The following is a 13,826-nucleotide window of genomic DNA, read 5'->3' as shown; positions in this document are numbered from 1 at the left end:
TCGGGCTGGTGAAATTCAAATTCGATATATATCTAGAATCAAAAATCTAATGATGCCCATGAAATCATGAATCATAAAAAAACATCTGCTTCACTAATATCCTTTAGGGAAGAAAATCTGTCAGCCTTACCTTACACATTAGCAATCTGATTGAATCTTAAATGCTCTCTGAGCATGTCACTCAGTTCAAGGGCAATTAGGGATGGACAACAATAGCTAGCTTTGCCAGCGATGCCCATTACCCCATGAAAGAATAAAGAAAAAAAACATTTTAGTATTGCTCCCAGCCAATAGCTCTTTTACATTTTGCATTCCTGGCCAATGATGGCTAGATTCTTCAACAGGGCCCAGTGCGTGTTTTTGGTCAATGGGACTTTCACCCATTTATGATCAGCCAGTTTAATGTCCGACTGTAGAAAGTGCTGGTCATTGTAGCTAACAAAGTACAGTCAACCTTTGAACAACCTTCTCGATAGTCAATGTCACCATATATCCATTTGACTCAAGCCCAACAACAGCTTGTCTTGGTTTCCATAGGATACAAACAAGTGCATCGTCCCAAATGAAAAACAGCAGCAGTCATTTGCTTAGATATGGAATCACTGAAATTTGACTTGGGCACAAGACAAAGTTATTTTTTTCTCTGCTTTTTAATTGGCACTTCCCTTCCATGCACCAGCCTTTCCTTCAGTGCTTTCCCCTGACATCACTGCAGATACAGGCAATTCAAAATGTTAATTAATACAAGCCTGAACTTGCCTCATCCTGCTCCATCCAAAACAGTGAACAATGCTCTCAAAAATCCCACAAGTAGTGGTGGGTGGGGAATGTGATTTCAGAAACAATTCACAAGTCCAAAAGTGATGATGAAAATAGTGAACAAAACATGCAAAATACCACCTGCACATTAAAACTCTCCAGACTGACTAACAGACAGAACGAAAAACATGTATTGAAAGAAAATATAAAAATGTAACTAGTAAAGCTTATAAACTCTCTTCAATCCTTGCCACGATAGTTGGATATCAATACATGAGGTCGGTTGCATGTTGTCAATGGGACTGCTCAAAGCAGCCAATGATGGTACATACTGATACCAAGGATGGCTACTGGAAGTGAAGTTTGGACTTATTTTAAAATGGTTTGTTTTAAAACCTGTAGAATGAGAAACAGCAACAAGAAAACTCAGATTGCATTTTGTATTTCCAGGACCAGCCTCAATATTGCTGTAGTATCCAAAGCTCGATTTGTGGTTAATGTGTATAGAGACCATTGCCACGGTAATAGTGAAGAATGCTGAGCGGTCAAACATTTTGCCGGTTCATCCAAAAATGAAATATAGGGCAAGATTCTCCAGCCGCGTCCGCCCAGCGACCGGAGAATCCCGCCCAAGGTCAATGGATTTTTCCATTCTATGCGGCTCGCCCATGGCGTTCTTGTGGCGTGTGGGGTGCAAGAATCCAGCCCATAGATTATGTTCTTCTCTCCAGCAGTTTCAAAGGGAATAAGTTATAGACAGTTCCACATATTACAATTCAGACCACTCTTGTTCTGTAACTGCACTAAACTGGAACTTCGCCTTTTTTAAAAAAAAAGACAAAAAGTAACAATATCCTCAAAATTCTAGGCAAGTAGGCTGTGGGTAGGTGATAAAGGTGGATTGGCAGGGAAAGAGACTGGAAGTACAGTTCAGTGCTTTTAATGCCTTTATGAAATTCTGCCTGGTCATAATTTCTTGTTGTTGTTATAATTGGTTAAAGACACCAGCTTTGTGAACTTTGGCACTTATTGGTACACTAGTGACTTTTGGTAATTGCTCACTTGCTAAAGGTTGTCAAGTGACAGAAATGAAAAAAAGTTTCCACATACTGAATCAAAAGAGAGGGGGAACGTGGCGCTAAACGTGCAACAGATGTGGTCTGTCCCGGTATTGGGTGCAGGTAGGAGTTACAGACTGCGTGTGTGAATGTTGATGTAGGGGGATGAAGATGGGGAGGGCATTGGCATGAAAACAGCTTTAAGGGGAAGTAATTCAGTAAAAACAATCATTTCAATAATAGAAGGGAGAGTACAATTATGCCTTGGCTAATAGATTTTTATGTTAAACAAATATCTATAATTCACAAGCATACACCCTCCAAAACAGAGTATTAATGTTTATGATTGTTTTTTTTTAAAGAAAAGAACTGACATTGCAATATAGTACTTCCAGTTTAAAAACACATGAAGGTTACCATAGTTCCCGAGGAACATAGGCTGCTCGCCCCTTTGTTTTGAGGGAGAGCTGACTGGTGCTGATTTGACCTGAGGGTCACCACACCTCGGGCGAGGAAAGGTTGAGAAGGCGGGGCCTTCATGGATAACCTCAGCCGGGAAAGAATTGAACCCACACTGTTAGTGCTGCCCTGCATCACAATCAGCCGTCCAGCCAACTGGCTAACCAACAACTTTTCCCGAATATCCAGATATCATAGGCTTCAAGTTAAAGCATTTAATTTTGATGCAGGCTCGGCTGGCAACTTGTTCTATGAATGCATTTTGTTATCTCTCTCTCAACTTTCTCCCCTCATTCTCTAATCACAGCTCATCTGAATTAGAGGTTCAGAAGTGTTTTCTGCTGCATTTTAGAACATGTTTTTGTCATAACTAAAACCCTGTTTTGCCCTCAAGGCGAGCACAAGATCTCACAGCAACACCCATGATCCAAACACTGGAACTGATTTGAACAAGGGACCACAGAGATCACCTGCCCACATCGCCCAGGGCTTGACAGGTACCGATGACTTCCAGACCATTCACCGTCTTGACTAATCTACCATCTCAGACCTCCAACCAACTAAGGCAACAAATCAGTGTTGCAAGGAAGTTAACATCTAAGGCCTCAAAGATCTCTTCAAGGAGGGATCTCACAGTCAGTACCTCACAGCCAACCTCAATCCCCAGCCACCAGGAGCTGCAATGTGCTCTTAGTGCCTGATTGATCCCAAAGTCAACTAACTACAAGAAGCATGTCCAAGAAGATCCTTAAATAGACTGCCTCTGCTCCAGTGGTTGAATACCTTGGTGAAATTGATGAAAGCAATAGTCATCTCTTTTGTTGACAGCATTTCTCTTGCAGCCGTTGGACAAAGTAGATCACGTCAATTGTAGATCGTCCAGTTCTGAAACCAAACTGGGGTTCGGTGGGATTCATCTGCAGTTTGACGAGGGCAACGCAGGCAAATAAATTTCCCACAATGCTCAGCAGGGTGCCGCCTCAACAGTTGTTCCAATCACTGCAGTCACCTTTGTGCTTGTAGGAGGGCCACAATATTTACATCACGCAATGGGGCACTGTCCTGCCCTCCAGCAGAGACAGAGACGTTTGCGCAGATGCTACAGTTTCCAGTGCTTGATGAGTTCAGGTGGTACAGCACCAGCACCTGGAGTTTTGCGGCAAGTGAGTCAATAGCTTTGCTAAGCTCCTGCGCTCTGGGAGCAATATCCAGCTCTGCAATGACAAGTCGGCCTTCTCTGGTGTATGGAGCTTCCTTTGCGATAATCTTCTCCCTAAAATACAAATAGAAAGTGTAGATCCACCCATCTCTTGGGACAGTTCACTGCAGTTGTCAAATTCTGCTTTGCTGATGGGCCTGTTGTCTTTTGTATCAATGTACCACAGTGCCCAATTGATCCTAAAGTCAACTAACTTCAAGAAGACCTTCATAAATGCCCATAGCATCTTCTGTGAGAAAGGACATTTGGATGTTCTGGAAAAGTTGTAACCAGTCATCATTGATGCACTCGCAGTCTGTTGGCTATTACTTTGAGTGGTTCTTAGTATTTCAGAGTCTTGTCACTCAGATCTCTCTTGTAATTATTGATAGCGGGCCACCTGGATTCAGTGACAGGGTCCATCATTATGATGTTAGCCTTGAACCAATCGACAGTTATCAAGTTTTGCTTCCCATATGTTGAGAATGCGGTATCGTAGATGGTGTCTCAGAGTGTGTTCCATTTTGCTTCCGTACTATGTGTGGGAATGCCGGAGAGCACCTGTTCTATAAAGTTGGGGAACTGTTGGCTTTTACCCGATTAGGCAGTATGGCTGACATTGAAAGGACAGGATTTTTGCTTTGCATGAAAAAAACCTCCAAGGATTGCATGGTCAATGTGGTACACTTCTTAATCCGTGTTACAGTCAGTGCGGTGCTAGCTGTGGCTGTTGAGAATGTTGTTCAGAGTCATGTCCTGTGATGATCAGCTGGTGCCAATGCCCTGATCTCGTGGAGAAGGTATGTCAACATTCAACCTATCAAGTACCATGTCGATCACACGCATAGTCCTGACATTGCAGGTTGCTAATTGAAGATTTGGCATCTTCTTTCTGTTCATTTCTTTGCCTGGTGCAATGCATTCCGTCCACATTTTGAGCAGACATTCCCAAGCTCCAAGCACCCATTGAACCAGATGGGATGTGGCGGGTCAGCAACTTGCACATCATGGGCTGCTCAACTTGAGGTGGGTGGTGGCTCATTGGTGGGACATGATGTCCCTCCCATGGTCAAAGGCAACCTACACCAATTGCATTGATCTCTTGTCAAATTGTATCACTTGTAACTACTGTCTCCCGTGTTGTGTTAACACTCTACAGTGTCCACCCCCAAGTACAAGTCTGGGCGAAATGTATGGCGACCCTGGGGTGCACTATCAGGATTCCTCTCTTGACCTCCCTGGTTGAGTCCAAAGGAATGCAGAGCACTGTGTTTGATTGCTGGAAAATTGACATATTTAGACATCAGTCTACCTTTAGGCTCTACTCCAGATGTTTTGTCAAGTGTTTTTAAGTCAGAGGTATAAGCTGAAAATGGGTAGCACACAAAAACGAACAGAATGCTAACTAGATGCATTGCAGTGATCTGTTAGACACACCATATTTGTAACACATCTTTGTTCTCATATTCCAATCCCTTTGTAATAAAGGCTATCATTCCAGTGTGAGTTAATTACTTGCTGCACCTGTTATGTTGTGAGATTTGTTTCCAAGAACACCCAGGTCTTTCTGTATGCACACATTTCCCAGTTTCTCACCTTTTAAAAAAATATTCTGCTTTTATATTTTTCCTTCACACTTCTCCAAGTTATCTTCCATCAGCCCATTGACTCAACCTGAATATTTCTATAGCCTCCTTGCATCTTCCTCACATTTTACATCTCCAATCCAATTTTGCAATGTCAGAAAACTTAGATACTGTACACTCTGTCCCCTCATCTAGGTCACTGATATGGGTTGAAAATAGCTGAGGCCCAAGCTCCAACTCTTACTGCACCCCATTAGTTACAGCCTTTCTACCCAAACAAGATCTTCTATTTGCATTCTCAGTTTTGTGTCTGCAAACCAATCTTCAATTCATGTTAATAGATTACCCCCCAATCCCATTTGTTCCAATTTTGTGTAATAACCTTTTGTATGCTACCTCATTAAACCCATTTGAAAATCCAAATGCACTACATCAATGTGTCCTCCTGTAGTTAGCCTGTGGGTTACAACCTCAATTCTGTGGTGGCTGAGCATAAACAAATTATGATTTATTTTTCTAATTGCCCTGTTATAGCATTCCTAATAGTAGTTTCCAGCATTTCCCACCACAGATTTCAGGCTACTGGTTTTCCCTTGATTTCCTTTCTTGCACAGCAGGGTTACATTTGCTACCTTTCAATCCAATGTTCTACAATCTAGGTAAATCTGGAAGATCAAATACATCCACCATCTTTGTCGCACTCTTTTTAATACAAGGATGCAGGGCCTGGGGATTTTCTGTCCCATTAATCCTTCCAGCACTTTCATTTTGCTAATTTCTGTAAGTTCCTCCTCGTCATGAGACTCTTGGTGCCGGATTAATACTGGAAAGCATCTTTTGTATCTTCTACTGTGAAGATTAAGTATTTGTTTAATATTTCTGCTATTTTCTTAGTCACCATTATAATGTCTCCTTGTCTCTGCCTCTAATGAGCCCACTTTTTCCAGTTTTCTCTCATAGTCTTTTCATCAATTTCTTTATCACCCTTTGCTGAAATCTAAAATCCCCCATTCTCATACTTAGCAAAATTGTAAACCCATTCCTTTAATCTAATACTATCTTTAGCTTCTCTCGTTAACCAAGATTGGACCACTTTTCCTGTGGGAATTTTTTATTGCTTAAGGTAACGTAGATTTGTTGCAAATTACAAATTAAATTTCTGAATATTTTCCATTGCTTATCTATCAGATCATTTAATGCTGTTTCCCTATCTACCTTGGGCAACTCCCCCCCCCCCCCCCCCCCCCTCCAATCCATTCCTGGTTTGCTTTATTCAGACTCAATAACTTGTTTCAGATTTAACTAAATTATTTTCAAACCCAATATACCATTTTGCATATAATAATCACTCTTCCCTAGAGACTCATGAACTTTGTTATTAATTAACCTTTTCTCATTGCACAACGAGGTGTAACATAGTGTCATGTCAGAGTACCTTTAAGAAATGGGCGTTTATAAATGGGTGCGTATATAAATATCTGTAGTGAGAGTACCTTTAAGGAATGAGTGTTTACTACTGCAGTGATGTCAGAGAGTGGGTGGAGCTGGGCTGGTCTGTCAGCTTTTTACTTTTGTTTTAGGCCGTTTGCTGCAGGGTGTGTTTTAGTTTCATTTTCAGTGTTGGAGCTGAAGCCAGATAGAGCAGGTGTACTGTTGATCTCTCTGCCGTGAAAAGACTATCTCTTGATCATTTGGTGAATTCAGAATTATAAATGTTCTCAGTAGTGAATGTAAACCTAATGTGCTTCTGTTAAAAGGGGTTTCTTAAGTCTTCTCGATGTTAAAAGGACAGCTTACGGATGACTTAGTGTTGTATTCTTTGGGGGTTGTATTTGAATTGATGGTTGCTAAGATGTTCACTATGTTTTAAAAAGGTTAACTTGAGTTCATAGAATAAACATTGTTTTGTTTTTAAAAATACTTTTCCATTTCTGATGTACCATACCTGTAGAGTGGGTCATGTGCTCCCCATACCACAATTTATTAAAAGTTGTGGGTCAGGTAAACTCCATGATACACTTTGGGGTTTTCTAAACGTTGGCCCATAACAATAGCTTGCTCCACAGTTGGTTCCTTGATGCACTAATCTATAAAATTATCTTGTATATTACATATTCCATGAACTTGTCCTACATGACATTACTGCAAACATGCTTTGTGCAGTCTATAAAATGCAACTCTCATGATTACTGTATTACTCTTGTCACGTGCACCTCTAATTTCCTGATTGATACTCTGCCATAAACTCCTGTTGAGGGACTATAACTATTCTCGTCACTGTTTTTTGCCCCATGTTGTTTCGTGGCTATACCCACACTGATTCTAAATGTTGATTTTCCAAGCTGAGGGGCGAGAGTCCCTGTTTCAGAAACTCAAGTGTTGATGCCGGGACTGAATTGGTGGACTTCTATGACAACTAAGTTGGTGCTGGTCTTAGAGCAATTTATGATCTCTTAATGGGCTAGCGCAGGCGTCCATCGATTCCAATGAAGAATGGTGTCCAATTCGCCGGTGTCAGGATTGCCACGGTGGTGCAGTGGTTAGCACTGCTGCCTACAGCGCTGAGGACCCGGCTCGGTCCAAGCCCTGGGTCACTGTCTGTGTGGAGTTTGCACATTCTCCCCATGTCTGCGTGGGTTTCATCCCACAACCCAAAAATGTGCAAAGTAGGTGGATTGGACACGCTAATTGACCCTTAATTGGAAAAAAAATAATTGGGTACTCTAAGTTTATTTTAAGGAAGGAATGCCACTCAAGAGGCGGTCAGGCTGCAGTCGCATATTAGCACTCCAATCCCCACACATAGCTCAGCCAACAGGGCTGGCAGCACAGAGAGCAGCTGCAGAGCTGGAGACCCTGCTGGGCGCCGTGGAGGAGAGGCAAGCCACCATGTTCCCCAGGGTGGGAAGGAGGCTGCTACCCACCGCTGTAAACTGGGCCTGGGTAGAGCCTGTGAACACTGTGGGCCCCGCCACCAGGACCGGACAGTAGTGCCGGAATAAACTGTACAATCTCTTCAGAGTGGTCAGGGTGAGTAGGCAGCACTGTGCCCTTGGCACCAACCCCCTCCCGGAAGGTGACCTACCCCACCTGCCGGTAGCGTGCACGCTCCCCACCATGCACCACATGCAGGCTCCCATCCGGCCGCCATGACCGGCTGCCCTGACCATGAAGGCCAACAACTGCCCACCCCCTGTGCTGCTGAGAGAGAGAAAGTGTGAGAGAGAAAGAAAAAGAAAGAGAGAGAGAGAGTGTGAGAGAGAAAGAAAAAGAAAGAGAGAGAGAGAAAGAGAGAGCGAGAAAGAGAGAGAGAGCAGGAAAGAGAGAGAGAGTAAAAGAGAGAGAGAAAGAGAGGGAGAGAGAGGAGAGAGAGAAGGAGAGAGAGAGAAAGAGAGAGAGAAAGAGAGAGAGAGTGTGAGAGAGAAAGAAAAAGAAAGAGAGAGAAAGAAAAAGAAAACACGGAGAGAGAGAGAAAGAGAGAGCGAGAAAGAGAGAGAGAGCAGGAGAGAGAGAGCAGGAAAGAGAGAGTGAGTAAAAGAGAGAGAGAAAGAGAGGGAGAGAGAGGAGAGAGAGAAAGAGATAGAGATAAAGAGATAGAGAGAAAGAGAGAGCGAGAAAGAGATAGAGAGAAAGAGAGAGCGAGAAAGAGATAGAGAGAAAGAGATAGAGAGAAAGAGATAGAGAGAAAGAGAGAGCGAGAAAGAGAGAGCGAGAAAGAGAGAGCGAGAAAGAGAGAGAGAGAGAGAAAGAGAGAGAGAGAAAGAGAGAGGAGAGAGAAAGAGAAAGAGAAAGAGAGAGAGAAAGAGAGGGAGAAGAGAGAGAGAGAGAGAGAGAGAAAGAGAGAAAGAGAGAGAGAAAGAGAGAAAGAGAGAGAGAGAGAGAGAGAGAGAGAGAGAGAAAAAGAGAGGAGAGAGAAAAAGAGGGAGAGAAAAAGAGGGAGAGAGAGAGGAGAGAGAGAGAGAGAGAGAGAGACGGAGACTGTCAGCAACCATTCAGCGCCTGCAGGTGCAATAGGAGGCTTCCAACCATCTGCAGGACAGAAGGCGGTGGAGACAATGCACGCCGCCCAGGCCAACACCACACAGGTGGCGTCTTCATGGAGGCATTGGAGCCGTAGGTATTGGCCATGTGTCAAGATGTCCAAGGCCTGGGCACTCTGTGTGGGCGGCGGTAGAGGTGCAGGACATGGCTGCCCTGTCACAGGCAGCTACGTACCAGGGCCACCTGGACATTGCAGCGGTGTTCCAGAGCTTGGAGCAGTCACAACGGATTATGGCTGGGGGGTGCTGCCGGCACTGGCTGACATGAGCCAGTCCCGGAGAGAGGTGGCACAGTCACGGAGTGATGTGGCACAGTCCCAGAGAAAGGTGGCCCTGTCCCTGTGCCCCATAGCCACGAGCATGGAGACTCTGGTCCAGATGAGAGCAGGTCTCCGGGACTGGCAACACCAGTTGGCGGGGAGCCCAAGGAGTTCCCTCCAGTCGCACCATCCATCCCAGAGAGTAGCTTAGGGACCATCGGGTCCCCCGAGGGGTGACGAGGTCCATGTCGGTGACTCCTGCAGGGTTGGTGCTAGAACACACAGCACCTTGGATTCCACCCCCTCCTGTCCCTGGTGCATCTGATGGGCAGCAGGCTGAACAGGGTGGTACCACACCACTTGGGGCACCAGAACAACTGCTGGGCCATCCAGGCCTGGCCACTCCATGTTACAGGGCTGGACGCGCAGCAGGCCGCCTCCACCCCGATATACCACCAAGACATAGCGTTCGGGTCCGTAAGGTCAGAGAGGTAGATTCCAGTTAGGTTGGCATGGGTTTAACACATAGGAACTAGGACAGGGTTAGGGGCTAGGGCACAAACCTTTATAGTGATGTTACATGTTATTTTCATAATAAACAGCTTTGCACAAAAGTTCCAATCTTCCTCAGTGATCTTTCAGCAAGGTGTGAGGCTTAGGCTGTGCTTGCTGCAGAGGGGGCGATAGAGGGTGGGGCTCGTGAACAGATGGGTGGACGGTGGAAGTGGTCACAGGGCGGGGCCCCAGGTTGGACCCCACACATCGCCCTGGTACCCGGCTCGCATGCAGGGTTCACCCAGGTGAATGGTGGAAAGTGCTGCCATGGGCAGGAGTCAGACATTGTCAAATGAAGCAGAGCAGGTTGTCATAATTCTCCATCCCATGGACCAGACCCGCTGTTACTGCCAACTCAGGGGCTGCAGCCACAGGCAGGGATCCCAGTGGGGGTTTAGGGTGGGGTGGTGGGAGGACAGGATGTTCGTGGGCCATCAGCCTGGCCCCCTTTTCGGTAAACCTGGAGGCGATTAGAGTGCCCCTTGCACGCCGGCCCTGGCGAACACGTTGTATGATCTCCTGAGCCTGCCCGTGCACCATGCCCTGCCCATTCCCCTCATTGGATGATGCCTGGTGTTCATCCCCCTTCTCCAGCACGTCAACTTTCTGCCGCGTGATGTTGTGGAGGACGCAGCAGGCCACCATGATGTGCGGAACTCCCCTAGCGCTGCACTGGAGGGCCCCTCCAGAGCTGTCCAGGCACCTGAACCACTATTGACGCACCACTCGATAATGCACCCCTGGCCCCGTCAGGACCTGGCACCTGTCCCTGCTGGTATGGTTACCGGTGGCTGACCCCAACCATGCCGGCAGTATGCTCCGCAGTCCCCGTCCGGTGCTCTCCTGAAGGGACTACTGTGGGTGGCCCACATGATGCCCGCCGGCGGGTGGTGCCCGGGTGTTTGGGGTGGGGGGGGGGTCATGGCACCCTTACAGCCAGTGTCACTCGGCGCAACCATGGGCCATAAGTGAAACCCACCATCGTTAATTTCTACTGGCGGAAGCGGAGCATCACAGAAGCCCTGGGAAAGACTGGGTTGGGCCTGTTAATGATATGCCAATGATGTTTACTGTACATACGGAGTAGAATGCATTGATGCCACTGTCGAGGCACCAGAGCATGGCATTCCGTCAGGCGCCCGACGCCAGCCACGATTTTCGGCTCACCCACTATTCTCCACCCAATCGCGTTTCACGATTCTGGGGTCGCAGGACAGAGAATCCGCCCAAGATCTTCTGGCCTCTCATTATCCCATTCTTTATTATTGGGCTAACCCTTAACCTGGATTCTTTTCCATTTTGCCCAAGTCTTTCAAAAGTTAACTATCCTGGAATATTCAGATCCCAATCTTGGTCACTTTGCAACCACATATTAGATCAATCTCATCAATTTCTATCTGCAGTATTAATTAATCTACTTTATTGGGAATCATTTCTGCATTCAGATATAGTGCTTACAGAAATGTTTCTATTTTCCCTGATTTTACCATCGCCACTAATGCCCATTTACCATAAGCTCCCTCTCCCTGACCCATTTGATTTGATTCTATTCAGATGTTCGACAGTCTTGACATTTTGCTTCCCATTTTTGAATAGACCCTTTGCTAAAACCTCCCACCCTTCACTTACGAAAACCCTGACTACTGGCTCACTGGTCCCAGCTCAGTTTAGATGCAGCCTATCCCAATGGAACCGCTCCCGCTTTCCCCAGGACTGATGCCAGTAGCCCACAAAGTGAAACACCTGTCACCGACATCACTCTGTCACCGACATCACTCTGTCACCGACATCACTCTGTCACCAATGCATTTAACCTTCTAATCTCAAAGCATTTCCCTCCTCCTCTTTGTCATTTGCTCTCTGCTGGAGTACAGTTTCATGGACATTCACAACTTTTCGTATCTTGTCCAAGGCGCCAATGTGTCAGATTTTACAGCAGATATCAACAAGTGGTTTGACCTCAAAACTGAACCCAATTCCCTCTTCAGCCAACATATCAAAGTCACATGTGCCATCTCCAGTAGGAATGCAATCAGTAACAGGAGTCCAAACTGATTTCTGCTTTCTATGCCAGGCACATTTATGCCACTGCCACAGTTCTACTGCCACCATGGTTAGATCTACTAATGTAGGAACAGGAATTGGCCATTTAACCCTTCAAACCCATTCTGTCATTCAACGGGATCATGGCTGATCTATATCCCAACTCCATCTAGCTGCTTATCCCTTAATATTCTTGGCTAACTTTTTGGTATTTTACTATGGTTCGTTATTGTTGTATAAATTCAAAATTTTTCAATAAAAATTATTTTTAAAAAAAAATATTCTTGGCTAACAAAAAATCTATCAATGCCAGGTTTGAAATTGTTCATTGAGCAAGTGTCTTTTGCTTTTTGTTGGACGAAGCGTTCCCTAACTTCTCTCCTGATTTTAAAGTTATCGTCCCTTGTTCTAAACCCCCCCCACCAGTGGGGAAAAGTATATTAGATTTCTATCTGTCCTACTAATTTTCTTTCAAAATCCTAAAAAAAACCTCAATCAAGTCACTAATTTGCAATAAGTAAAAGAAAATCCATGGAGAATACAATTTAGATCAACCGTTGAATGTTATGGCCACACCTTCAGATTAATTGCATGGTTCAGGTGCATACAAAAATTCCACCCCGTCTTTGGGGATTGTTTAAATCAGGCAAACCATTTCTGCACTGCATATTCTAATAATTCGATAAAGTTATCTATTGAAGGGGACGCTATAATTGCACATTCTGCATTAGGGTCGTAGCATATCGCATTGTTTCAAGTGAGGAGTCAGAATACTAGCTTCATATTGCAAAACTCAATTTCATAAAAGCACAATTCATAATATCAAAATACAGGGGTTGACAGCTGAGAATTACAAATACATACCAACCTTGCGTATCATGTCTACAATCCAATAGAAACATTTTTTTTTAAAACTGGCTGCTGAAATTAACCTGGCTACTGAAAAGATTATACAAATCTCTACACTGCTAATGATGTGTTGGAAAAACAGCAACTAACTTTCACACTGTAGGCTCATCTCTCCGGCAATGAAATGTGAATCTTTCTTTCAGGAGGCTAACTATAACTTGCCATAACTCATTGCTGAACAAGTTGATTCGCCATTTTCACTTACCAGCGAAAGCATGTTTTCAGAGACATTTTGGAAATGTGTTTGTCGAAGAAGCCTCCGTTCATATTCTTGGTCCATACTTGTGGCAATGTAAATTGAGTAAGGAATCAGTAGCACCTGAGCAAATAATGCTGTCAGTCACTGGAGGATACGAAGTCCCAGTCACCCTATAGCCTTTCCTAATTTGCATTCCTGCAAGAAAGAAAACACATTTATGCATTAAAACTGATGAAGGTGGTCCCTTCTTGGATAAATACTGACTCGAAAACATTTTCCACATTTTGACATTGTCCCGTTTACAACATGATCAAGATGAACACTGTCCAAAATGACATGCACAGTGCAGCCTCTGATTCATTTTCCTGGATGGGGGAAAAAAGAGAGGTGATGTTATGGAGCAGTGTATAAAGATTCACCACTGATATTCTGCATGCACTTTTTGAATTGATACTGTGCGCTGTGGTGCTAGTCTCAAGGTTGGGAGTGAAAATAGGAGAATTAAATTCAAAACTGTCGCAATATTGCAAAGTAAACGGACGTCTTAGGGAAATCCTGTGCTGTTGTACACGGTAGAGCTTAGCAGCGAGCAGGTCAATCACTGGCCTTAAGATGTCAGAAAATGCTCTTCTTGCTCACCAGGTTTTCTTGGGCTCAGCTGTTTCAATAGGGAGCTGCACAGTTATGAGGGAGACACTTGATACAACAAAGATGGGAGGTCAAAAGGATGCTCCTCCTCAAACCAGGCCCACTCATAAAT

At 44.7% G+C, this 13,826-nt stretch overlaps 1 protein-coding gene across 7 annotated transcripts in view; it reads right to left on the bottom strand.

The window, feature by feature from the left end:
• LOC119964561 (fizzy-related protein homolog) overlaps positions 1 to 13,826 on the bottom strand; it is a 100,846-nt gene that overhangs the window by 72,333 nt on the left and 14,687 nt on the right. For all 7 annotated transcript variants that reach the window (XM_038794213.1, XM_038794214.1, XM_038794215.1 and 4 more), the window contains one exon: positions 13,073 to 13,261. In XM_038794213.1, coding sequence (XP_038650141.1) covers positions 13,073 to 13,147 — 75 coding nt within the window. In that variant the 5' untranslated portion in view covers positions 13,148 to 13,261. The remainder of the gene's footprint in view (positions 1 to 13,072; positions 13,262 to 13,826) is intronic.

This window comes from Scyliorhinus canicula, chromosome 4, assembly GCF_902713615.1.
Source record: "Scyliorhinus canicula chromosome 4, sScyCan1.1, whole genome shotgun sequence".
Lineage (NCBI taxonomy): Eukaryota > Metazoa > Chordata > Chondrichthyes > Carcharhiniformes > Scyliorhinidae > Scyliorhinus > Scyliorhinus canicula.
The sequence above is the reverse complement of the archived record's forward strand: the minus strand, read 5'-3'. Positions and strand labels throughout refer to the sequence as shown.